Genomic DNA, 27,142 nt, shown 5'->3' on the forward strand with positions numbered 1-27,142 from the left:
ACTTTGAAAGTGACCGGAGGAACATCCGGTCAAATAAAATAAAACAACTTTAAAATAAATAAGTTTCTGTGTCATGAGAGTCATGAAATCTCTATATGGAAGCCGATTTCACCCCCAAAACAGAAATAAAACAGCAGCATCAACGTCTCTGTTCTGTTGGACTTCCTTTTCCTAACGAAGGAGGTTCCGGTCCCGGAGTGACCCGGCTCCGGGGTTCTGTCCCTTTAAGAGCCTCGTGTTGTTACAGGAAGTGTCGGGGTGTTTCCAGCTGATCGCAGAACAACGACCAGAACCTCCAGCAGCCCGACCTGCCCGCTCCGTCCCCCGGACCCGGACCCGGACCCGGACCGAACAGCCGCCCGAAGGCCCTGATCCGGATCATAGGAGGAACCGGGGGGGTCCTCGGAGCTCCCTCCTCCGGTGCCCGGTGCCGTCGGCCTGGACTGTCATGATCCCGGAGCGGAGATGGCGTCCTTACCCGGTTTGTGTCAGACTGGCGGGCCCGCGGAGGACGAGCCCGGAGACCGGGACGGGTCCCTGCAGCAGATGCTGAAGGCCATCACCGACGAGAGGAACCGACTGAGCGTCCGGCAGGAGATCAGCGGACTGGGTGAGCTGATCCGGACCGGGGGCCGTTTTTGTCAGAATTATTACTCATTGTGAGTCCTAAACCGGGTCAGCTGAACCACAAACATCCAAACAAAAGCAGTCTTCTGTTCGGACTCTAAAATTAATGTCTCGTTGTTCACGTTTGATTGATGATGTAAATCCATTTTAAAGGTCCACATGTACATTACGCTGCATAGCTAACATAGCTAGCCTTAGCTTTAGCAGAAATATGACGTCAAACAAAAACGCCAACTTCTCCTCTGTTAGCATGCTGAGCTGTCTGCTGCTAAGAAAAAGGTCAAACCTTTTGGTTCCTGCAGCAGGAAGCAGTTCACCAAACGTTAAAACTCATTTCTCACGTTTCATCTTGAATCAGCTGCTGAACCTCTTCGAGGGAAACATTTCGCTTGGTGACGTCAGCTGGGACAGTTCGGCTCTTTGATTTAGGTCAGAAAGGAGAATGCACAGACAGGAAACAGGTAGCTGTGTGTGTCTGTGTGTGACGTCAGACCAACAGTCATTCGGGTCTTGGTTCTGCTGGTTTTGTGACTTAAAGGTCCATAAAGTCCTGAATAGAGTGCAGGTCGATCTTCATCCTGCTGGACCGAGGACCAGATCCTGAATCAGAACTCTGCTAAAAATACTGCAGCAGATTAAAGCTGCAGACTGATGATGCTCAGAGATCCATGAAGGCAGCTACCTGTGTGTGTGTGTGTGTGTGTGTGTGTGTGTGGTACTCACTACAGGAGGCCTCCCATCTGCTTACATACAGTGTCTTTATGTCCAACAGTTTTAATGACTGCAGTTTAAAACTGAAAAACCAGGACTGGGTTCTGGATCAGGTCTTTGGGTCTGGTCGAAGGCGGAATGAAAAAAACTGGACCATGACAGAGACATCTTCACGTTAAGACCTGCAGCGTCAGCCCGGTCACATGACCAAGGTGACCTGTCACCAGAGAGTCTGTCTTCGTGAGGTTGTACTTCTAAATGTGGTTTCCATGGGGATGGTGGTTCTGGTGGGCCTTCAGCAGTTTGTGGACATGTTTGATGTTCTTCAGGTGATTCTGGTGTATTTTGTGTTCTTTTGGGTTTTTAGTCTTGGAATCAGGATCTGGATCTGGATTTGGACTCGTTTCTGTTCCCTCCATCGTCCTCTCATCGAGGTCACTGGAGCTTCTGCTGAGTGTCATCAGATCTTATGTAATGCCATGAAAAATCCAGCAGCCCGACGTGACTCGTCATCTTACCTCCCCGACCCAGCAGGAGGATTCTGGGCCGTTTGCGCTGACTGATTTATCTTTAAAATGGCTAAAAATAGAGCAGGACTTCCATCATGTCTGAGACGCAGCAGCAGATCTGCAGCTTCACAGCCACAATCAGATGTTTCATCAACAATTTCAAAGGTTGGCCAGGTCCAGCAGGAGATCTGAGTCCTGCAGGTCTGGTAGTCTTGTTTGTAGTTTTGGTTCTGTCTGGTATTGTAGGAGGTTTAGTTGTCATTAATGAAGTTCAAGGCTCCTCAGGTGCTTTGGGAGTTCTGCTGGTTCTGGTTTCTGTGCTCCTCAGTCATCAGAGAGCCTTTTCAGGTCTGGTTCCACAGACTTGGAGAGCCTTACTCATCTCCGATGAAGGTATCTCAGAGTACTTTACACAGAGGAGCTCCTCCCCTCTCTGAGAGGGTGGGGCCTGTTTGTTGTGACATCACAAAGGTCCAGAAGTGCTGATGGCTGGTTTTAAGGCTTTGACCTTTAAACAAATACTGAGACTTTAAAACCAGATTTAATATCTTGGACCTGCAGACCTGCAGGTGATCTCAGTGTTGGACCTTCTGTTGAAGCTCAGGTGTTTTGACGATTCCATTGAATTTTTGATCAAAGAAAACAAAGTTTGTTCATATCAAAGGAACTGAATTCATTTAGTGTCTCCAAAATGAAATGAAATGCCGATCTGCCCTTTCATCCTCCGTCATGTTGTCACTGACAGATTTAATCCAGAGTGCCGATGTCTGACATCTGATCCAGGACCTGAATTTCTGAGCCTTGAAACGGGATGAATACGTGATAGAAGGCAGATCCTGGTTTCCTGCTGAATTTAATACAGGATGTTTTTTTTTTTTTTTTTTTTACTATTATTAATCCAAAAGTTTAATTTAACTGGGATCTTTTCTTCAGATAAACCAATGAAACTGTTTCTGATGGATTCAGTTAAAGGTTAAAGGTCACTGTCAACTGGAAGTGGTGTTATCATCTACCTTTTCACCAGCTGAGACACCTGCAGCTGCCTGGAAACTGTTGCCAGGCAACCAGCTAAAGGATGACAGTGCATTAAGTTAGACTTCCTGTTAGAGCCGCTGCTTCGTTCAGGCCTCCAGAGCAAAGAAGAGCAGAACTGAGTCCTGGTCTGGTTTCCTTGTTGGATGGTATAATTATTCAAACCGTCAGAGGAAGAAAGGAAGCAGAAAACACATTTCATCGGTTTATTTTGTCATGTGACTGTGGCGCTGTGACCGTTGGGTTGATTCTGCTTTGTGTCTTGTGTCTTCAGGCTGTTTTAAGGATGACCGGATCGTGTTCTGGACCTGGATGTTCTCCACATACTTCATGGAGAAATGTGCTCCTCGCCAGGACGACATGCTGTTCTACGTCCGAAGGAAGTTATCGTACGTCAGCACCGACAACACAGAGGGAAAAAAGGTGACGACACTTGAGTTTTCCCGTTTCCCTCAAACTCACCAGGAACTAGACTTCAGAGGACCATGATCGGCCTCAGAACTGGTTCTGAGCAAAACCTGGTCTGCCCCCCAACTGCAAGATTTCCCATCAGCCCCGGCTCTCAGCTCTTTGTCTGAATCCAAATTTGTTCATACTGGATCTTCTGATAAACATCCAGATTCTGAATCAGCTGATGTGAGTTTATATAAAAATAAACACAAGAAAAAAAAAGCAAAGTGTGTTCACGAAAAGACAAAAACACTTTAAACAAGAAACAATAACGACAACAAAACAGTCTGCTCTTCCTCCTCCTCCTCTGGATAGTTGCGCTTCCTCAGCTCGTCTGCAGACTCTGCCTTTTGTAGTTTGTCCTACATCGCCCTGTCTCCGGGTTGCTATGGTTACCTGCTATTGTTATGTGTCCTGGTTGAGCCAGCAGCCCTCATCATCACATCGGTGATGATGAGGGCTGCTGATTTTCTGGAACCTTCTCCTTGAATCTGATAAGGTTTGGTTTGTAACCTGCAGCAGGTGGGACAGAGCAGCCAATCAGAAGACAGCAGACATGAGGAATAAATCGATAAGCTGATGATTCTTGATGATAAACGGTGACATGATGAGTATCAGTCATCAACTTTAACACAAATATGAATGTTTTTTCCAGTGAAGTGAAAAGATGAGGAACCGCCACTCGCCCTCCTCCACTTCCTGTTTTTGCAGAACAAATATCACATGATCTCTGATCCATGTAGAGACCTGGCGTGTCTTCATTGGTCCGGAGCACAATCCCAGTGTTTTATCTCATGTAACCGTGGAAAGTGTCACCACCTGATTACAGACTGGGGTTAATATCTGCTGCGATCCTGGTCCTGACGCTGCTGTGGACTCCGTTACAGGTGGAGGTGGAGGTCTACAGGAGGGACTCCAAGAAGCTGCCGGGCCTCGGAGACCCCGACATCGACTGGGAGGAGAGCGTCTACCTGAACCTAATCCTGCAGAAGGTGAGGATGAGGATGATGAAGAAAACACTCACTGACCGGTAAATCCCGTCATCACTTGAACTTTGTTGTGTTCCAGCTGGACTACGTGGTGACGTGTGCTGTCTGCACGCGCTCAGACGCAGGAGATATACACATCCACAAGAAAAAGTGTCAGGTGAGGACGTTTATCAGCACTCACCTGTCGGTCAGCTGGTTTCAGGCTTCGTGTTCACAACATTGGTCTTTTTGGCTCCTCCCACAGGAAGTGTTTGCATCTCCCAGTAAACATGCCATGGACAGTAAAGGGGAGGAGTCTAAGATGAGCTACCCCAACATCTTCTTCATGATCGAGAACTTTGAGGAGGTGACGTCTTCAAAAATGTTTCGGTCAATAATGAAAAAATAAGTAAATGCAAATATTTATTGACATCTTTATTTTATAATTTTTCTGTTCAGGTCTTCAGTGACATGACGGTCGGCGAGGGTGAGATGGTTTGTGTGGAGCTGGTGGCAAGTGACAAGAGCAACACCTTCCAAGGCGTCATCTTCCAGGGATCCATCCGCTACGAGGCGCTAAAGAAGGTCTATGACAACCGGGTGAGAACGCAAGATCAGGACGCAGCTAAAACGAATAGCTCGGAGATAAACTTCATATTATTAGTATGCCGGAGCTGAGGAAGACTGTTTGAAAACTAGATTTGATGTTAACAGCTGCTAACGTTTCCCTGCAGGTTAGCGTCGCTGCTAAAATGGCACAGCGAATGTCCTTCGGCTTCTACAAATACAACAACATGGAGTTTGTGAGGATGAAGGGTCCGCAGGGCAAAGGTCATGCTGAGATGGCCGTCAGCAGGGTCCCGACGGGTGACACCTCCCCCTGCGGCACCGAGGAGGACCAGGTGTCGCCTGTGCACGAAAGGGTGAGGACCATCTGAAGTGGATCTGTGTTGTTGTTGGTCAGCTTTAATAACCACAGCTTCAGTTTCCTTTCAGAATAAAAGTTTGTTTCAATCCAAATCTGAGGTGTTCTGTTTATATGCCGTCTGCTTTCACTTCCTTTCTGTGGCTTCCAGCAGACAGAGACATGAAAGCAGGCCAACATCAATGACTGATGAGCCTGGACTGCACGTTTTATCTCTTCCTGTCCGTCGCCCCGACTGGCCTGCTGATTTCTGATCTTTCAGCAGACTCCAGTGTTGATCTGAGGTTTTGCGTTATCTGTTGAACGTGTTGTAACTTCCTGTTTCCCTCCAGGTGACGTCCTTCAGCACTCCGCCCACCCCAGAGAGGAACCGCCCCTCCTTCTTCTCGCCCTCTCTGAGACGTAAGGTGCCCCGAAACCGAATCGCTGAAATGAAGAAGTCTCACTCCGCCAATGACAGCGAGGAATTCTTCAGGGAGGAGGAAGACGAAGGTACGAGCTGCATTGGTCTGTTCGGTCCGATGGAACAAGAACAGGAAACAAACACAAACATGTTTTCAGGTGACCATGAGCCTCCATCTTTGTTCGCAGATCTTCACACCACTACCAACCTCCGTTCCCGCTCTCTGTCGGGCACCGGCCGCTCTCTGGTCGGCTCCTGGCTCAAACTGAACCGAGCCGACGACTACTTCCTGTTATACTCACACCTGACCTACGTCACGCTGCCACTGCACCGCATCACCACAGGTCAGAGGTCACACACACACACACACACACACGGGGGTGTAGAACTTTATAATACTTGAACAGACAGCAGCGAAAGGTTTGATGAAATTGCAGGGACAGATGAAGGAGGAAGTTCAAGAAAATTGTTGCACTGACTGGACTCAGGGGCTGATGGGAAATGGAGTTTGTTGCTGGGTCCTCGCCAGGCCTCAGGCTGCAGCTGCATTCATTCTGTTAGTTTAATGAGCTTGATGCAGCTGTTGTCATTGTGTGTCTTCCAGACATCCTGGAGGTGAGGCAGAAGCCCATCCTGATGACATAGCAGGCGAGTCTCCCCCTCAACGCATCACTACCAAGTGCCTCCTGAGTCCAACAGCAGCCCCCCGGTGTCCGGACGAGACGATCACACACCAGAGGAGACGATGACACACAAACTGTTGGAGGGACGACGACACACAAACACACAAACCAGCCATTCAAGAAGTGCCTCCTCCTCCTCCTCTGCTTTTCAGTTCCTGCTGTGTCCAAGGTCGTCTCCACGGAAACAGGCCCGGCGTCAGGATCACATGACCTCAGTGTGAAAAGGCATTGGCTGAAGGGAATGAGCGTGTTTCTTGTAAATATCCTGCTGCTTTTCTCACTGAGACGCCTTGAAGAAAGATTCTGCTTCTGACGACACGCTCGATTTGTGTTCGACTCGTCGTTCTGCTCGTGAGGTTTGTTTTCTTTATATAAAAAAAAAATAATAATTATTCCAGCAACGTGACATGAGTGTGTGCCTGACGTCAACTTCCTGCGGACGAGGTCAGATCCATCTGCTCGTTTCACCGACCTATCAATAATCAATGCAGTTATTATTCATCTTTCTGTTCGTTTAGTCTCTCAGATGCCAAAACTGCCAAAATTAATGATATTTGACTTAAAATGAGCGAATCACCAAAGTACGAAACACTCACTGAAAAGGTAACCAGCATCAGTTTGAGTCATTAAAATTAAATATAGTCATTTTTGGTTTCTGATGATCTACGGAGGCCCCAAAGGGACAAAAACCAAGCTGCTGCTGCAGGTGGATCTGACCCCGACACATCTGCGTTTAAAAACCGAGTCCAGCTACGTGATGGTTCGTACTGTAGTCGACTTCTCTAATGTGGCTTCACCACAGAGTTCAGAAAGACCTGAAGAAACCAGATCACACAAATCCAGCTTTGACTTTTTACTGCTGCGCTTTAGTTCAAACTGAGACTCACAAACCTGAAGAGACTTGAAAAACTGAAGTGACAACAGTGAGGATGAGTTTAAAGGGAAACTGGAGTAAACTGCCCCGAACTGGTGGCCATTTTGGATCCAGGCTTTCAGCTGGTTTTATGTTTCACTCTCCAGTTCTCTCCCTTCGTGAAGCCTTAAAAGCCGACTGTATGTGACTTTAACGTTTCGTCTCTCTCTTCTTCGGGTTTTCATTTCAAATCTGTGAAACCTTTTTTCAGTCAGAGGAAATGTCAGAATCTACAGCAGAGGACCGAGCATTTCAAAATAAGACATACTGCACAAAATGAACTGTACATTCAGACTGAGTTACTTAAAACTGCAGTTAATGAGTTTAACAGTGCACAAAAAAATACTAAACATCACCTCAGTTAGACAGTCCGTCCTAACAAGTTCAAAACATTTTTGAAACATAAGTTAGAGCCGATGAAGCGAGGTTTCTCACCAACTCAAGTCTTTTCCTATAATTGAAATTATTCCTCAAAAAACTTTAAACTCAAAGAAAATGCCAAATTACAGAAAATACAACTTTTAATTTTATGACTATTGAAGCACATAAGAATTTTGACATTAACTGGAAATTGGTTGAGTCACGATCGGCTGAAGATTCTGACGCCTCGTTTTTCAACATCTGTCATTGGAGAGTTGTTGATATGATGGGAAGCTGAAGCTCAGACACAAGCTGCTGTTGTAGTTATTGGTCAGATATTATGGGTGATTGATTTGCACTCAGATGAAGCCATCTTTGATCAAAGTGTTTCCACCGTGTTGTATTTTAACAGTGAAACTTTCCACAGGTCACGACGAGTTGCTGCCGCTCGTCCGCCAGTGTTATTGATGATGTAGTTTCTAGTTCCTCCAGCTGAATGTATCCACTGATCAATAGCAAAGACTGCTTTAACATTTGATAAGAGCAAAATGACAGTTTGCACTGTAAAATGCTTTTAGAACCTTTTTGAAAGTTTAACACTTCAGTTCTTAATCACTGACGCTCACAGCTTTTGTACACAGACAGTTCATGTGCATGTTCATCCTTCTGTTGCTTTGTTTCAGACTGTGTGCATTTTCCTGTATTTATTTATTGAAATACACATTATTAGAAAAACTGAGGCTTGCTGCCTTTTTCTTAGATGCTGCACTTTGGACAGAAGTGAGGAAACTGGAATGTTTGTCTCACTGTGACGCTACCTTCAGGACAAACTTCACAGCTTTAACTGCTTTAGTGAGGCTGAAGGGTAAATACTGCAACACCAGGAAGTCAATCAAAAGTGGAGAGACATTAAAAAGCAGCAGCCGTGTTGGTTTGTTTCCTTTTATTCCCCAATAAATGTCTTTACAAATGTTCAGATGATGACAGCATGCCTCATCTCCACGGCCGGACCGAAGGCCACACAAAGGACACTTGGAAAACAACAGAGTCCACGTTGACGGAAAAACTAAACTAAAAAACGAGTCTGTTTCACACTTCCCTTCCAGCTCTTCAGGGGAAACATTCACACGAGGTTCGATTCCTGCCGACACAATAAATACACACTCAGCAGACACTCAGGCTCTGAATCCTCGACACGTTCATTAAAAAAAATTATCCGTTACTGCAGGTATTTAATTTGTAAAACCAAATCGACTGGACTTTTGTTTGGAGTTATTCCCCAAACACCTCATTGAAGATGCAGCTGTCGCAAAACAACAACTCCTCTGGACTCACGTTCAGATTCTCCAATCAAACAGCAGCAGCAGCAGCGTTGGAGGAATGTGGCCGAGTCGAGTAGCAACAGCGGCGACGATGATTTTAAAATAAAATATTTCACAGTTTGACGACCAATTTATTGTGATAGAACAGCTGATTTACCAGGATGAGTAAGTGTGTGTGTGTGTGTGTGTGTGTGTGTGTATATGGATAAAACCGGTGTGATGAGGAGGTCTGGAGGGTCTGAGGATGACCAGGTGAGTCTGCTAAAAGCTCAGGCTTCAGCCTTTCTTCTCTTCCAGGATCTTGTGGAGCTCGTCGGCGTCCTCGGCAGTCTTGACCCGGATCAGGAGGGTAACGGGACTTTTGGGGTTCTTCTCATCGATGGGTGGGTTGGGGACGCACACCACCATCACGTTGTTCTTCCCCACCCGAGAGCACGGCATAGATGGCGGCACAATGATGTTGAGCAGGATGTTTCCTAACGGGGACAGAAGGTACAGATCTATAACAGAAACAGGAAGGAAACTGGACTAGCCTGACTGTCACCTGTGGCAGACCAACTTTCAGGATTTGGAAGTTAGAAGATTAAGGAGCTGGGAAGTCTAAATGTTTAAAAGTGAAAGCAGAGAACTGTGTGCAGTTCCTCTGGCCCCCAGCAGGTGGCGCTGCTTTCCTGTTTTAAGGGAAACTGACAGTTTGAAGTAATAAAATAGTTTACTTCTTTCTCTTTAGTTCATTTTCTGAGTCAGCTGACAGAGGGTGTTACCATGGAAACCACGACCAAAGAACAGGCCCCCCCCAGCCCAACAAGTTCATTGTGCATCGGTTTGTCGAACGTTGTTTCGTTACCGAGGTTTGTGTCAGCGCGGATGATCATCTGAGTCTTTCCTTCCGCTGTCTGTTTGAGGTGCAGAGTCCCGACGCCTTTCTCTTTGAACTCTGACTCCTTCTTGTAAAACATCTTACACCTGAAGACAACACCGCAACCACACTGCAGGTTAACACAAACACACAGACACACAATCCACTCCAACAGTTTGACACCTAAAATATCTTGTTTTTTAAATGAAGTCTGGTTAAAGAAAAAGAAATCCTTCAATGTCTGAGTCAACCTGAGACTTCTGGGTCCATCGTCTCAGCTCAGTGACACCTGAGCTTCACCTGAACTCTGTTAAAATCATCCAACAGTCTCTTGAGAGACAGATTCAGACTCACTTCTTGGAGTAGAAAGCATCTTCCTCTTTCACCTCCTTCACCTCCGGTTTGGGCGGCTCCTCCGACTCTTCGTCTCCATTTTCATCTTCAAAACAAAGAAAATTTCACAAGACATGACCACATTTACAGAGCCGAGCTCAGACAAGAACTCCAACAACTCATTCATTCTTTAACAAAAGAGCGTTTTTTTTTCTGAGAATGATTCAAACATAAACAATCTGCAGATGAATCAAGGATGAAAATCATAATTGTAGAAACATCTAAATGATTCTGAATCAATAAAAAAATTAAACAAAACACAGAAGCTGTCTTCCTTTTTTCTTATTGATAATTTTTGGTGAAATTATCAGAATCTTCAGCTTTTGGACCAGAGCATGTTCAACTTTATATCAAGACATCAACTGATAAACTGAGTAAATAATCATTTATCAGCAGTTTCATCAATAATGAAACTGTGAATCTAGATCTGCTGCTCAGATCTCGTTGATTTCAGCTCTCATTGAACCAAAAAAAAAAAAAAAAAAAAAAACCCAGACGTGGCCGCCAACAAACATCTTCACTCTAAAAGCCCGTTTATCTGATTAATTAGTGCAGTTATCAATTAATCTATTAAATTTCTCAGAGGAAATTGATTCTCAGGCTCTTTTTGACATTTCATCAACAGAATCAGTAGTTGTGATGACGATCTGACTTCATAATAATTTCTAAGGTTGCTCATGCTTCCATGACACTGAAGAGTAAATGGATCGGGATGTACCTGCAGGCGCGGCGCCCTCAGCCTTCGTCCCACCAAAGGACAGAGGAGCAGCAGTTCCCGCTGCTCCAAACAGAGAGGTCTGACTGGACGAGGCGCCGGAGGAGAAGGAGAAGCTGGGGCTGGTGGTTTTGGACCCTAAGGAGCCGAGGACCGCGCTGTCCACCTTCTGACCGAAGTTAAATGTGATGCCAGCAGGGATGGGAGCGGCGGCAGAGCTCTTTTCCCGGGTCGAGTCCTCTGTGGGTTTTTTGCCAAAAGAGAACAAAGTGGCAGCTGGAGCCGGAGCTGCCGGGCTGCTGCCGGAGGAGGAAGATGAGGGAGCCGGAGGAGGGGTGGCTGTGGTCGGCAGCAGCCCTCCCTGCTTCTTCTCCTCGGAGCCTCCGTCAGCTGGAGTGGCAGAGCCATACTGCCGCTCGATGCTGGCTAGGTGTCGCTCATAATCCTTGAAGATGGGGTTGAGGTCGCACAGAGGGTTGTCGTTCACATGCTTGGTGATCCAGTCCCTCACAGAGCAGTTGAGGGCGGTGAGCTGCCGGCTGTACTCCTTGTTGTTGACGCTGCTGCTGGAGCTTTGAGTGGAGCTCGGGGGGGAGCCATTGGTCTGCTTGGTGGTGATATCAGCGGTGGGCTTGGTGGAGGCGGGGCCGTTGAACGTTAGACCTGAGATGATGGAGGGAAAAATGTTGCAGCTGGATGAGGCTGGGAGGAACAAGAAAGAACCCCTCCCCCCTCTGCAGCAACCCCCCACCCCACCCCCCCTGCCCTGCAGCGACACGACAACATGAAATGAAAGAGCAGCCAGACAGACACACAAACTGCCGCTGATTCAGCTCCATTACACTTTAATACAAACACTGAGCCTCCACAGAGGAGCAGCTGCAACTCACTGACATGTGGACAGGCAGCAGTATTACTGTAACACAGAATGAACATTGAACCACCAACACAACAGAAAACACTGGGCAACAAAGCCACAAAATAATTAAACCAACCTCAGAGCACACATAAAAAGAAAATCAGCAGCGATAAACCTTTATAATCTACATTAAATCTAAGATAATAACCAATAAAACACAAACTTCATATTTTAGGAGGGACATTTCTTTGTGTTCATCTGCTGCTTTTTAAACACAAAGTCAGGTTCCTTCACTTCTTTCAAAGCTTTTAGACTTAAATATCTCCAACGCTATTTCATTAATATCTTGAATGACAGAGACAGACAGCATATCATCTTCTTTGCCCCTAAATTTTACCTCTAACTGCTGTGGACTGTCACATTAAGGTGGGACAGAAACAATGTTGTTTTGTCAGGTGACTTGTCTGTAACACAAACCCACACAACACTTCACCTTTTAGAGAATATACAGCTAAGCTCCAGTCTAATCCACAGGCCATCTTGGCCCCCCAACACAACCCTAACACCTGATTCCTCTGTGTTCAGTTCATCCTGCTCATTAAGGGTCAATGAAGCAGAAACAGGAAGTGAGCTGCAACCACGCCATCTCACCTGGAGCAGCGGTGGACGAGAAACCTCCAAATGAAGGAGCACCACTGTTTCCATTGGTCAGACCACTGAGACCCTTAAAGCCTCCGCCGTTTCCAAAACCAGAGAAGACAGTTGGAGTCGAGCATCCGCTCGTTGCTGATGTGGTCAAAGAAAAGCCTTTAAAACCTTTGAAGGCGGCTCCTGCTTCGCCCTAAAACAGAGGGAAACATTTACACACTGAACAACAAACAGCAGAACACAAAACTCTGTTCATAAACATTTCCTGGAGTAAAGTCTGTTTCACCTCTGTCCCAACGTTTCTGCGTTTGGCCTTTTTGATGGCTCGATACTTCAACACATCTTCGCTGGCAACAGAAAACGTCCCCGCCTGAAGACAACAGATCACCAGGTTCAGACAGAGCAAAACAAAAACACAGCACAGAGTCTAAGAGCTGGAGATCTCAACTCTGTGTCAAATTTCCTTGTTTTTATACTGAAGTATGTCCATCTTCTTTATTCTCTCTTTCCCGTCACTGCCCAGGGTTGAATTAGTCTGATCTATGTTTCTGGGACTCACCTCCTCTCCCTCCTCCTCCTGATCCCAGTTCCTGTCCGTTAGCTCTTTGTCAGCGATCCTCTTCGCCATCCCACCTGCTCTGTAACACAGCAGAGTAAAGAGTGAGCAGCACGACCGGGACCAGAACCGGGTCAGACCCCGGTTTCTGCTGCAGGGGTAATCACTGGCCGAACCTGAGCTACATCCCAGAATAAACCCATTCAGCCCTTCAACCAGGACGCACCAGGCCACGTCTGACCCAAAGTCCGGTCAGAAGCACCCCGCACTTTCATTAGAGCTGTACAAGTCATCAAACTTGGTCAAGTGAAATCTGTTCATATTCAAGCTCTGACTTAAAGTTCATCCCTCCATCACTTCATATTTGTTATTATTTATATGTGGTGTCTGATCTTTCTGTCGGGACTTCGCTCACGTTAACTTCCTGAATGAATCCAGATTCGTGTTGTTCTGGTGTCAGCTGATTCCTCAGAAACTGAAATTAGGTTTCTGTTTCTCATCCGGCTCCGCACTTTAAATATTTAATGTGGTCGGAAGTTATTTTTCGGTTAATTAGCTTCATCAGTCAGCTCTTCCTGTTAAGAACCGGAACCCCGTCAGAGTGTCCGGGAACCGGACCAGGAGCCGGTTTCACCCGCAGATTTAAAAACACGGATGTTTTTGCTCCGGGAGTTTGGGCTCGGTGTCCGGGCTGTTAGCTGGGGAGCTAATGGCAGCTAACCGGGCCGCAGGTTAGCCGCTAGCAGCTAGCGGCTAACGTCCCGTGAAAACCCGCCTCAGCGCCGACGTTAGCTCCGCACGCGGACAGGTGAGTTGGACCTGACGTACCTTTTTCTGAAATAAATCCGACTGACGGTGCGGCAGCTGCCGGTGACGGAGGCCGCCTCGGAAAGGTGAGCTCAGCTCCTTCACAGGTAAAAGCCAACTAACCGCTGAGATTTGAACGACTGTCGCTCACACCGCCATTTTACATAGCGGCACATCCGCATGGGCTCACGCGCCCCACCTTTGTGCTCATGCGCAACAGAACGCCCCCACACACACTTTGGGAGTTGTAGTCCATAACAAAAGAGTGTTTCTTCCTGTGAGGCAGATCAGAAACATCCGAAAAAGAAAAATGCACAGACCTTTCAGTGACCTTTATTAACATACATTTCATCATAATCCGATTTGTTTCAGCCAACAATTTGATCTGCATGTGATTCAGATTATGTTCTTTTATCAATTCAAATAAGTATTCTCTATTATTTGTAAAGTGGCTTTTTGTCCTGAGTCTGAATCTCACAAGGAAGATCTTTAACACACATCAATACAAAACCAGGGCAACACAAACTGTACAAAAGACAACAGCATGGACAGACACAACAGTGATAGAACAATAAGAGGAAATGGCATCAATAACACAATAGATAACAATTTAGGAAACACACGTTTGGAATAAGAGAGACTTAACACGGCTATAAAACTAACGTATAAATGTCAAATATACATATTTTGAATATATTTTTTTCCATACTGCTGAAATACCAACACATCAAAATGTGTTGAAACTGACCCTGATGTTGTGTATGTGTGTTTGTATGTGGGAGAATAATCCAAGAGCTCAGAGTGAAGACAGGTGTGAGGTGTTGTGCTGGATAATACAGGATTTGTTGGCACAATAACAACATTTTGCAGCTTTAAAGCGTCTCATAAAACCTGAATCCACTCACATTCCTCATCTTTATAGACTGCAAGCCATCATTTTGGCACAAGGCATTAAAAATAAACCGTCGCTGCAGCGTCAAGGTCAGACAGGCTTTCAGTATTTGAGATGAGAAGTGACAGTTATCAGTCACTGCACCTGCATGGGGTAAATGAGCTCTGCTACACATGTCCAGCTTTGATTTCACCTGCTTCCTCACAGCTTTCCCCTCCTGCTAAATGGTGATTTTGGGATTTATCAGCCAGTCTATTTCAGCTTTAACTCCATCCTTCAGCGGTGTGTTTCAGAAAAGAACTCAGGATGCATGCAGAGACTCGAGGGATTGGGGGTAAAATGGTGCAGAGTTGGGCAACAGATGGCTCATCTCCAAGCTTTCAGGATCCCGGTCGGCCTTGCCAAATAGGAACAGGTGCTGGAGAAAGTAGGAAGTGAGCTGTGGGCCCTAGCGGCAGCAGGAGACCCTTGACCAGCTGGCGAGGAGAAAATGGAAAGTCTTGGCAGCCGAAAAAAGAGAAAACCTGTATAATGTAGAAGGAACAGGCCGGCCAGCATCAGAGGCAGAGAGAGTTCTCTGCAGCCTCTTAAACACAAACACAACATCGGCACATCACGCTGAATGACAGAAGGACGTTTCAGGGCAGCCACACTTTTATATTAACCATTTGACATCTCTTCCCAAACAGCTGCAAAGAGCTTTGTCTCTACGACATTCATGATGTGGAAGAATATTTATGACACACAGGCAGACCGTGTTGTGTGTGTAGCTGACCACACACCAACATGTTTCCTCCAAAAGACCTGCAGTCACTTGATGCGTGGAACCGTCATGACAAGCTGATGAGTGAACACAACACCAGGACAGTGAATACCGTCCATTTAAATGAATGAAGTAACCTGCAAATGAAATGTATACGGCGACCATTTTCCAAAACAAATGGATTTGTTGATCTTCAGGTATGTACAGTATATTCATGTTTGTAGAGGTGACAGTATATATATGTCAGAAAAAGGATTGGTTCAAACTTTATCCATAAAACTAATTTCTTCTTCGTTGAGTTCTTGTTCTGGAGCTTCACCATCGGAGGCTGCAGCTCGAACGGAGGCAACTCCTTCCTGCTGCGCACAGAGAATTACAGCGTCCTGATAAGATGGGGGGCCCAGGCCCGGAGCCCCTCTCAGTGGGGGTCCTCTGAAGCCTGCAGCTGGACAGGATCAGAGCCGGGCCCCCTGGAGCTCAGCAGGGCCGGTTTGTTAGGCACCATTCTTCAGAGTTGTGAGCAGAATCAAAGGCAGCGTCTCCCCCAAGAGAGCCAATAAACTATTGAAGGGATGTTGAACATCAGCAATTACTTCAAATGAGGAGACACGAAGGGACTCGGAGAGCGGGGCTGGGGCCACAGTCTAAAATTAATGGAAAATCACACCAGACTTCTGCACCAAGATCAGTGTAGAACATTCTTCATAAATCAATACACCACATGGGACACTGATTCATCCATTCATTAATTTATCCACTCATCTGTTGTCTTCTCTGATCATCCACCATCTCCATTATTCATTTATCTTCCTGTTTTAGAAGTATATGAACAAAAAATAAATCAATCTTTTCAATGTAAAATATAAAATATATTCTGTATGACTTGTCAGGAAAATGACTCTTTCCTGTATGGAGTTTGGTATGTTTCTGTAAAAGGCAGAAAACCTCCTTTCTTAATGATAATCTCATCTTGTACTTGCAGACCTTCAGATTCCTCCATGTGATTAATTATTATATTTGATTAAATCGTTAAGATCTCGCCATCGTTTTATTTCACGCATGTAATGTTTCACGCAGCTCCTTCCTAATTGCCCGTTCAGTCGACAGATCTACGTGTCAATTAGGCTTGTGCAAATGGAACGATAATTAAGTTGAATTAACTGACTGCCTATGTGGACAGCAATTAATACAGCAACAAATTAACAGGAAGCAGAACTGATTGGTGATGAGCCAAGATCCTGTCTCCATTTTGAAAAAGGTGAGATGACAAATTTTCAACATTAGATTTATTTAGATTTAATTAGATTTTCTTTTCTGTGTCAGGGAGAAAAAAAATCAGCTTCTTCAGTTTCAGGCTCAGAAAATAACGCCTTCTAGTGGCTGAGAAAGGTACTAAACTGGACAACAGACTCAAATCTACCAATTCAACTGACAAGCAATCAAACAGGATAATCAGCTTCTAAAGGCTCAGAACTACAACAGATCAGAAAAAAACATTCACCTAAAAATAGACAAAGATTTAAGTTCAACACAGGACCACAGCAGGATCCAGTCAGAATGTAGACCTCCATGTGGTCTGAAGCCAAGGTTGTGCTGAGGGAATACATCAGGGAGAAGGAGGGACTTTTTCCCATAGACTTCAATACAATCTGACTTCTTACAACCTACTGGCCAGTTCAGAGAATATTTAAGGTTCCTCATCAGTGGCTTTATTTCTCAGACCCAGAGTCCAGGTCCAGCCCACATGGACCCACAGTCCAATCTTGAAATCTATTGGTTTCTTTCTGGGATTCTGGGAAACTGGATTCCCTGGACTCTGGAGGAACCAGAGAGACCAGATGAATATTCAGGACCAGCACCCTGTCTGATCCAGACTGAGCAGATCTCTGAGTACTGTGGTTTTGTGAGCCAGTCCTCCTGCTGGTCTGGATCAGAGCTCATCACAGCCAGCGAGGCGGATTCTCCACCTGGGAAATATCCATCTGATAAATGAATTTGCCCGTCAGACTCTTCAAAGCCGCCTGATTACAAACTGTCTGTTTGGTTTAATCTGAAGTGGCTGGCAAACACTGAAGGGACTTTAGAACAATCAGACTGAGATGATTGAATTATGCTGATTAATAATTCATTTCTGTTAAACCCTCAAACTCAGAATCAGCGAGCAGTGGCTGCCAGAGAGCTGCAGCTCCGCCAGCCAGCAGTTTGAGGGAATTTAAAGGTGTCAGTTTGTCATTACTACACCGCGAAACAGCAGCACAACAAAGAACCCACAACTGAGAGGATAAAACCCACAGAGGTGACGGATTCTGCTCTGTCCTGTTTATTAAAGATAACACATATAATGTAACAAGAGTTGACTACAAATCAAAGAATTCAGCAACACAAAGTGAAGGTCGTATTTGTGCAACGAGATAAGGTGAAGGCTTGTGAGGCGTTCAGGGACTCAGATATGATCCAGCACAACTTCAACCAGAGCAAGTGCAGAATGTTCCTGCTGATTGGAACGCTTCAAACACACATAAGGATACAGTGTTAAAGGTTGTCTGTAATTACACTGTAGGGATTTGGTTTGAGCTGACACACACACCCTTTCTATTAGTATCTGTATCTGTTTCTGAAGTGGCACCAGTGTGAAGTTGGTGTGATGTCAGCGGGGTATTTGCTGAGTGCTTCTCCGGTCACCAGTTTTCAGACATCTTAACGCATGCTGCGTTTAGTCTATTTGATTTATTTTCAGATTTTTAAAATGAAGCAACTCCAGTTGTGTCTCCGTGCTCCCTGCTGACCAACACACAAACACACACTCCATCATTATCATCTCCACCTGACAGTTTACAGCTCAACAACACAATTCTCTAAATTCTCTCCAGTCCAGCCCAAAGCTGAGACCAGTTCAGTTTCTAGGCCTGAGACCTGTGCAGGTTTTTGTCGTTGGCTCTGGAGCTGTTTGGGTAACAGCAGCAGCAAACTGTCATTGACAGATCATTAAACAGCAGGGCCCCGGGCCCCGGGCCCCGGGCCCCGGGCCCCGGACACCCCCGACAGCAAAACCTCCAGACTGAAGAATGAAAAAACGTCTGTTTGTGGTTGCTGTTAAACTGACTGAATGGTCACACAGTCTCCATCACCATGGTTACTCATTGGACAAGATGGTGCTTTGTGTTCTTCCTCAACATCATATGATCTCCGTTGTCATGGATACAATAGCAGCAACAAACAGTCATGGTTAACAGAAACGTGATGAACTCTCCTGTGTCCTATTTCATCCTGCTTGGACTTTTCCCTATCACTACAACCACTAGATGTCACCTAGCAACAGAACCCGATGATGAGGTCACTGGGGCCTTCAAACGCTTCAGGCCCTTGAACGCACCAGACCTGTTCAGGTGTTGTGTAGTATGTTGTCTAAACTGAAGCTGATCAGGTTTGTGTTAACCTCACTCCCATCGGCCTCAGCTGAGCTAATGTTAGCATGCTAACCAGGGACCCTCGTTTCCTCCTGTGTCTGAGCACACAGATGAATGTTTTTGAGTCCTGATCCTGAGTCCTGGGGTCTGCTGCTGGCTCTCTGCTGTCAGCTCTCTGGCTGCGCTTGGCTGACATTTATGTGAACCTCTCATGAGCCCAAAGACACGAGCCTTACAAATGTCAGCGTATCTTTTCATCAGCGGTGAAGGATCTGTTCTCTGTTCTTGGCTCTGGCTGCGTCTGCATGCTGCAGCGATGCAGTTTGCCAATCATCCATTTGGAAGACAGAGTAAAAATGTCAGAACAGCACTCAGTGATGGAGAGTCTCTGCTCGTATCAGGCCACATTTAACTGAGAATCCTGCTGCTGATATTCACACATATTATATATGTACATGTTCACATTAGTACTGCAAAACACACAACAGGCCGCACGGCGGGGATTTAAAGCAGCAGGTAATCGAAGTGCAGGAGTGACATAGTGAGTTTTTCCTCTGTATTCATTTATCTGTTAGGCTATGTGCTTTTCTATCCACTGTTAATTATGCTGCTGAAGATATTCAGGACAAATAATGAAGAAGCTTCTAATCTCTCACCCTGCGGCTTATCACCCTCACCGAGAACTCGTCAGTAGAGAACAGAACTGTGATTTCTCACTCAGTGACTCCTCAAACTACATTTAATACAAACAGAAATATTTAAGGGGTCTATCTCTGCTACATATTTTTGTTTGAACTCATCCTCTGTTGCTTTGCAGGGCACTTGAGTTTGGTTTTGTGTTTTCTCTCTTCTACTTTTTCAGCTTGTCTTTTTATTTTTGAGTATTTGTGCTTCATTTGTGGATTAATCAAAAAGAATTTCAGGGTTTTATGCAGTAACTTTTGTGTCGGTCTCTTTTCTCACCTTCTGTTGTGATACCTTGACTCGGTCCAGTTGACACAGAAATACCCATTTTATTCCAAACAGACTGTGTTTCTGTGTCTTATGTAACTGTGACCTAAAAAAACAAAATGTTCCACTGACTTTGACAACACATGGACTCTTCCTAACAAATATTTACTAGTTAACAAAGTCAAAGAGATTTGATCTCAGATCATACATCATTTGAATGATGAGATTTTAGATGTCACCTGTTGTTCCTGTAATCATCCAGACAATCATCCGTCTTATGTTGGACTATATTTATGGTCATTTTGTGCTTTGTTTAAATAATCTCTTGTTTGGCTTCACTAATTATTAGACATCTAGAAAACAAGAGCCTCTCATTAGAGCCTTTGACTGTTGTGTGAAAGTCACAGCGTTTGGTTTGAAACAGACACATAAGACAGAAACATATTTGTGAAAGTCAACTCTTAAAGAGAACTGAGGTCAGCGCTTTTTAAGGCCTGAAGATAAAACAAACAAAACATAAAAATACAGCAATTTCACCTTTTAACGGGCAGCAGGAGAGTAAGTTTATCACATAGTTAATCTTATTTCAGTTACAGTTGGAAAAAGACATGCAGGAACTCAGACAGATTTGATATCAGCTGGACATTAGTTTTATCTTATAGTCAACCTCGGGCCAGGCCTGGACCGGCCATCTGTCAACACTGGCAGGAACCACTGAAGCCTGGCCGGGCCTGGACTCAGCCCGGGTCGTCACTCACAGGAAATGTTTAACAAGGAATATTTGGAAAACACAACGCAGAGCCGGCTGCTCCGCTGGCCGCTGTTACGGAAGCCCACAACTTTTATTCATCCTGCCACAAAGTTTACAGACACAAAATTTAAATGACTGCAGTACCAGAGTTCCCAGCGTTCCTGAATGCAACCTGAAAAAAGAAAGGGCATGCTGGAATAATTCTGTGTAGTGTGATATCAGAGTGTGACCTTAGTTTGACAACAATCAGACAGTAAACCTGAGCTGATGTAAGGAGGGAAGAGGGAAGTGACTTCATTATTTCAGCTGCTGGAAAAATTTGCCAAACATGAAAGAAAAGAAAGCAAATAGTTTCTACGCTCTCTGCTTACTAACCCCTTCATGTAACACTGAAGCAGCAGCTAACAGCTCTGAGGCAGAGTCATGAATACTGATGAAGGCCTCATGTCAGATGTTGTGATACGGGACGGGAATTTCAGCTGCAGCTGAAGGTGGTTTTTGAATTGATATTTCTGGTTGTGCATGATGATAACAGCCCAAAAAACCACCAAAATACACCAGATTATGAATTCTGCTTTCCATTAATGAGGGGAAACGTCTAATTCATTAGTTCTTTAAGGCTTCTCCTACTTCATTAACTGCCTTCTTTACACTCTACAAACAAAGTGATCTTCCTAAATTCACAGCCAGATACTGTTCAGGAATAATGAGCTGATGAATTATGAACTTGAGGGCTGTTAATCCCCCACACTGTGCATCAGACATTGGTTATAAGAGGAGGGGGGAACCACAAGTTTTTGCCCATGCACCGCTCAACCACACCTGGATTTACCTCCTCTGGGGTAAAAACTTTGGCTGGACTCCCGGCAGACCTGACAGCTTCATCTTTAGAGCTGAATACGATGATTTATCCTTTGGTCCCCTGATGGAACATTTATTATCTTAAAGAATGATTAATAATAATTTGTCATTTATTAAGCAGAAAACTGCCATCAGAATGTCAAGATGCCAACTGTTATTTAAGTTTGGATGTACTGTCTGTCTGTCATTCTGACTGTAGCTCATTCAGCTGTCTGTCATTCTGACTGTAGGTCATTCAGCTGTCTGTCATTCTGTCTGTAGGTCATTCAGCTGTCTGTCATTCTGTCTGTAGGTCATTCAGCTGTCTGTCATTCTGTCTGTAGGTCATTCAGCTGTCTGTCATTCTGACTGTAGCTCATTCAGCTGTCTGTCATTCTGACTGTCATTCTGACTGTAGCTCATTCAGCTGTCTGTCATTCTGTCTGTAGGTCATTCAGCTGTCTGTCATTCTGTCTGTCATTCTGACTGTAGCTCATTCAGCTGTCTGTCATTCTGTCTGTCATTCTGACTGTAGGTCATTCAGCTGTCTGTCATTCTGTCTGTCTTTCTGACTGTCATTCTGACTGTCATTCTGACTGTAGCTCATTCAGCTGTCTGTCATTCTGACTGTAGCTAATTCAGCTGTCTGTCATTCTGACTGTAGCTCATTCAGCTGTCTGTCATTCTGACTGTAGGTCATTCAGCTGTCTGTCATTCTGACTGTAGCTCATTCAGCTGTCTGTCATTCTGTCTGTCATTTTGACTGTCATTCTGACTGTAGCTCATTCAGCTGTCTGTCATTCTGACTGTCATTCTGACTGTCATTCTGACTGTAGCTCATTCTGACTGTAGCTCATTCAGCTGTCTGTCATTCTGACTGTAGGTCATTCAGCTGTCTGTCATTCTGACTGTCATTCTGACTGTAGCTCATTCAGCTGTCTGTCATTCTGACTGTAGCTCATTCAGCTGTCTGTCATTCTGACTGTAGCTCATTCAGCTGTCTGTCATTCTGACTGTAGCTCATTCAGCTGTCTGTCATTCAGCTATCTCTCATTCTGTCTGTAGGTCATTCTGCTGTCTGTCATTCTGACTGTAGGCAATTCAGCTGTCTGTCATTCTGTCTGTAGGTCATTCTGCTGTCTGTCATTCTGACTGTAGCTCATTCTGCTGTCTGTCATTCTGTCTGTAGGTCATTCTGCTGTCTGTCATTCTGTCTGTAGGTCATTCTGCTGTCTGTCATTCTGTCTGTAGGTCATAATTGGGGGCAGTTGTTGACCTGTGATGAGGAGAAGCTGACCGGATGGAGCTCCGCAGAGAGGCCGGCCGGTCTCACTGCTGAGCCGTGAAACGAGCAGCAGCGGCCGGGTGGGGGAGGGATTTCTGCCGGCTGCTGCAGACCGCAGCTGTCCTGTTGTGTTTGTGTGGACTCGGTCTGTTCGTTGTTGTTGTTTGTGGCCCTTCCGGTCTGAAGGCCTGTCCGAGGCCGGCAGTCGGAGCTCCACCGCGGCGGCGGAGCCGTCTGAAGCCCCGGTGGAGCCCGGAGCCGCTGCCCCTGCCTCGGTGCTGCTCCCGGTCTGTTGTGTTTCACTTTGCAGCCTCACGCGGCCGCCATGTTGTCGCTGAATTACTGCAGTTTGTGTTGCGTTGTGCTGTGTTGTGTTAAAGTTGTGTTGTTTTGTGTTCAAAGTTGTTGGCTGAAACACAAACTGCCGTTTCTGCTGCTGCCCCGCCCCCCGGTGCCCCTCTGATGTTCATTGGTTCGCTCAGATGGTACTCCTCGTGCTCAACTCCCGATTGGCTCACCTTCCCGCCCCCGGCGCGTTGAAGGAGTAGCTCTGACCAATAGCGGGCCGGTTTGTGGCCGGAGGCGGGACCCGGCGGACCGTCATGGCGGAGAAGAGGCTCCTTTCTAGGAGCGAGCTGCCGCTGATGGCCTCTTTGTGTCGGAGGGGGAGAAACATGGAGCCGCTCAGACCTCCACCCTGTCCCTCCGTGTCCGGCTGGAGCTGCCATCCAAACTCTGAGTGTGGGGACGAGATGAAAATGAAAAGTTGTGTGATTAATTATCATAATCCATTTTAAACAGGTCATGCTGTTGGAGCCGTGTTCATTTAAATTATAAAGGAGTTTATCAAAGATAACTGATGCATATATTTACATCTCTCACCATAAAGACAGGGATGCTGTCATATTTCAAGCTGGTGTTGATGCTGAACCAGTTACAGGATAGGATAAAATATTAATCAGGAAATACACACATAATATTTCACAACACAACACTGTGCTAGTGATGTAAAAAATGTTGAACTTCAGTCTGAGCTGACAAAGTGACAAGTTCTTTAAACCGTTCAGACTGACATGGATGTAATTGTTGATGCATTCGTAAAAATATTTAAGTTTCATTGCAGTTCATTCTCAGTGATAAAATGCTTTAGACACTTTCAGGACACGTTTCCAGCCTTTCCTTGTAGATTCCTTACAGACACCGAGGCTTCATAAGTGCTGCTTTCATTTAGAAAACATGTCATAAAGATGCACACCCAGAGAAGGTCACCACTAAATCAGCAGTCGAATTTGTCCGTCACCTTTCTTGGTGTTTGATAACGAACTGTGATTGTCAGAGTTGTATGTCTAAAATCCTTTCTTTGGATTGTTGAGATGTGTGAAGTTGTGTAGTGTAGTTCAGTGTCGTGGTGTGTCATGATTAGACTCTTTTTTGCTCCTGGTACTAAAAGATGAGGACGATAAATTATTGGATGTGATATATGTGCTACATACATTGAAATATTTTGGCCATATTCACTCTTTAGCTGTTTTTCTTCTGACACCAGTATAATTTCATACATCCAGCAGTTAGTTTTAATTGATCCATTCAGGGAAGTTTATTATTGAGGCTGTAGACTGTGAGCTGGACTCTTATACTCAGATCATCACTTAGAATACTGAAATGGGGGAAATAATAGCGACGCCTTTCAATGTCATCACGCAGGTGTTTCTAATAAAATGGCAGCTGTATGATAAAAATGTGACAGATGTACAGAAGTATTGAATCAGGAGGATTTATTTTGTAGTAAAGATGCTGGATGTTCAGACTGTTTCCTTCTGATCTGTACAGACACCGACATGCTGCCGTTCTCCTGATGTTCTCCAGATGTTGTCCAGATGTTGTGACCACTGATCACTGCTGGTGAGTTCACATCAACTTGTTCAGTAAAATAAAATGTCCTCTTTCTCTGTCAGGTTGTCGGCTATGTTTCTGCACATAATTCAAATAAGATTTTATTATTTTGCCCAAAATTACAGATTTGCTTCATCTGCCTTTTGTCTTTACTCTTTTATTTCTCCTCCGCTTGTTCACATTTGGGTCGGATGTTGTGTTCCTTCTCGTCCTTATGTGCTTGTTGTTTGTATTTATTGTTGTGACAAAAGGCATTTCAACAGGCAGAATATGTGACTGGTGATTTTCCCGTCCTTTGGCTCTGTTCTTATCAGTTTGATATGTGATCTGTGGGGACAAACATCTTTAGATCCAAATGAATGAAGTATTTGTGATTCAGTGTTTTTATGAAGTTGTTTTGGGTGGATTGTTAAGATTTGTTTATATGTGCGCAGTAAAGAAACACGTTTCCCTGTACAATGAAATTCTTTTTGCGGTCCACAGTGAAGGATGAACAGAATAAAAATATCACAGCAGACGCAGAGATGAACATCTAGTTTGACTGTGTATCTAAAAGACAAACAGCAGCTGCCGTTTAGTTCCATTTAAGTTTTAATAAAAAGCTCTGCACTGAGCGACTCCTCCGGGTCACTGCGCATGCCCAGTTCAGGGGGGGCTGGGGGAGGGGGGGCTGCTCTGCTCCATCCGGGAACTTCAGAATTACCATTGACAGCCGAAGCGCAACTTTTCTCCAGGCAAAGTGAAATCAAGCCGCGGACTCGGACAAGATCTAGTCCCGCTCTTTCAACTTAAAATTACCGACAGAAAAGCCCCCCCGGTTCCCCGGCCCGACCCCGCGACGTTCGGCCGACATCCGGAGAGGCCTGGGCCGGGTCCAGAGCCGTCTGCGGCCGGTTCGGAGCACTTTTGAAGACGGGCGGAAAGTGTGTGATGAGTCCTCGGCTGTGAGAAGGAGAACTTGCTCTGCAGCTCGAGTTGTTCTTCTTTCGATTGTTATTGTCGCTTTAAAAAAATCTTTAATTCACTCAAACTTCCTCTCTGCTCCGTCCAAAGTGGGACAAAGTGCTTCTGGAGCCGGAACATGGAACTGCAGGGCCTGCAAGAGGCGCTGAAAGTAGAAATCCAATGTCATCAGGTAAAACGAAACGCCGTGTTATTTCACCCTTATTGATGTTGGAGAGCGAGAGAGTGGAAATGTGAGGGGGGATGAGAGGTGAGCACTCCGGGGAGGAGGAGGGGACGATCGGCCGGGGACACGCCGACCACCTCCGGGGCTCGCTCGGCCACTTTCCGCGGCACTTTGGCCGATTGTCGGCGGTGTTTTCTCCGAAGAATGTGGAGCGGGTGATGCGGTGGAGGTGGTGCTGCTGCCGGGGCCGTGTGGCGAGCAGGACGCGACCTGAATATTTATGAGGAGCCGGAGTCTGTGTGGCGATCTCCCCGCTTTGTTCCTCCCTTCACACACTAACTTGAGACACTTTTCTAATCCCCCGTTTCGCCTCCTCCGTCGGCCACAAACTAGTTGCACAGATGAAGCAGGACCTACAGGTAAAGCTGATATTTGTGCCCCCCCTCCCGGAGCTCCGGGGCCACTGAGAGCCGAGCAGCTCGGGCTTCGGATCCGTGTGGGAGAAACTTTATCAGCAGAAATCTGCCTCCTGTCTCCGGCTCCTCCGGCTGCTCCATCGTGACTTTGCTGAAAATGTGTCTATGATTGTGAAGTTTGCTTGTCAGATTTTTTTCCACTGACAGTTTGTTCTGTTCAATTTGTAGGACGGAGAGATTAAGAGACAGCTGCACGACAGGCAAACAAGAATAACAGCCCTGAGCGATAAACAAGTAAGAGCAGTGTTTGTGTCCTCCATTGTTTCCTGCCTGCCTGCCCTCTGTCTGAGCCCCGCTGTGTGGGGCCCTGCCCGGCGTGCAGCTCGGCTTTCACCTCCACACTCAAAGTTGTGTAATGTTGAGAAATGTTAGCGTCCATTTTGAGTAGGTCGACATGTTTCTGGAGAGTACCGTTGGAGGCCAGTGAGGCAGAAACTGGCCGAGCAGACTTTGGTCCAACAACATGGACGAAGTTGGAAGCTCAGCTGGAGCTCCGTGCGGAGCTCCGGGAGGAGCCGCAGCCGCCTTTGGGCCTCTTTTGTCGGTTAAACTGCCTGGTTTTGGTACTTTACACTTAGTCTGCTGGTATTATTTCCTCTCAGTCACATGACCACAGCGGTGCATTTGATTCGCCCACGATTAGGCTTTCACTTTTTTTTTTTTAACTACCCCCTCGGCCTGTAAGCGGCTCCTTCCGCCAACTTCAGCCGCAGCAGCTGCTCGGAGCTCGGCCGGAGACGGAGGCTCGGGTCGGGGCTGCGGCGGCTTCAGCACCGCGGTCAGCTCCTCCGGCTGCCGCCGCTGCACCGCCCCGCCGGGCGGTCCCGGCCCCGCCGGCAGCGCACACAACTTCCCCACATTAGCAGCGAAGCAGGAATTCAGCAAAATAGGTCGATATTTATTTAAGCAGTCGTTGTCTCGTGTTTTTGGGTTGGTAGTTAGAGCCGAGCTGCCGCTGCTGGACTTCAATCGATGCCGTTTGCAGTTTATAAGCACTTGATTTGTTGCAGTTACA

At 45.9% G+C, this 27,142-nt stretch overlaps 3 protein-coding genes across 8 annotated transcripts in view; 2 read left to right on the top strand and 1 right to left on the bottom strand.

The window, feature by feature from the left end:
- Positions 1–230: 230 nt before the first annotated feature.
- kiaa0930 lies at positions 231–9,075 on the top strand. Of its 4 annotated transcripts, XR_003840417.1 has the most exons (11): positions 466–610; positions 3,154–3,302; positions 4,217–4,321; positions 4,398–4,475; positions 4,563–4,664; positions 4,757–4,897; positions 5,032–5,220; positions 5,555–5,714; positions 5,814–5,969; positions 6,230–6,664; positions 8,342–9,075. XR_003840417.1 is itself a non-coding variant. In XM_029494766.1 (10 exons), exons 1-10 carry the CDS (start codon positions 466–468, stop codon positions 6,268–6,270), a joined length of 1,272 nt encoding a protein of 423 aa, XP_029350626.1. In that variant the 5' UTR covers positions 231–465; the 3' UTR covers positions 6,271–8,316. The 4 variants fall into 4 exon arrangements, 3 of the variants coding, with proteins under 3 accessions (XP_029350626.1, XP_029350625.1, XP_029350627.1); XM_029494766.1 differs by lacking the exon at positions 8,342–9,075 and having other exon boundaries at positions 231–610; positions 5,555–5,720; positions 6,230–8,316; XM_029494765.1 differs by lacking the exon at positions 8,342–9,075 and having other exon boundaries at positions 233–610; positions 6,230–8,316.
- On the bottom strand, positions 8,506–13,931 carry nup50 (nucleoporin 50). The gene is made up of 8 exons (XM_029494764.1): positions 13,762–13,931; positions 12,937–13,015; positions 12,664–12,747; positions 12,381–12,570; positions 10,874–11,533; positions 10,117–10,201; positions 9,751–9,869; positions 8,506–9,379 (listed from the first exon to the last, which is right to left on the bottom strand). The coding sequence occupies exons 2-8, from the start codon at positions 13,003–13,005 to the stop codon at positions 9,180–9,182; spliced, it is 1,407 nt and encodes a 468-aa protein (XP_029350624.1). The 5' UTR covers positions 13,006–13,015; positions 13,762–13,931; the 3' UTR covers positions 8,506–9,179.
- Positions 13,932–25,240: 11,309 nt separating this feature from the next.
- Positions 25,241–27,142, top strand: part of phf21b (PHD finger protein 21B) — a 41,027-nt gene continuing 39,125 nt past the window's right edge. For 2 of the 3 annotated variants that reach the window (XM_029495730.1, XM_029495732.1), the window contains exons 1-2: positions 25,243–25,657; positions 26,296–26,361. In XM_029495730.1, the coding sequence (XP_029351590.1) occupies positions 25,604–25,657; positions 26,296–26,361 (120 nt within the window). In that variant the 5' untranslated portion in view covers positions 25,243–25,603. Of the gene's footprint in view, positions 25,658–26,295; positions 26,362–27,142 lie in introns of all 3 variants that reach the window. The other variant, XM_029495731.1, reaches the window with a different exon arrangement.

Source organism: Echeneis naucrates, chromosome 23 (assembly GCF_900963305.1).
Source record: "Echeneis naucrates chromosome 23, fEcheNa1.1, whole genome shotgun sequence".
NCBI classification, from domain to species: domain Eukaryota; kingdom Metazoa; phylum Chordata; class Actinopteri; order Carangiformes; family Echeneidae; genus Echeneis; species Echeneis naucrates.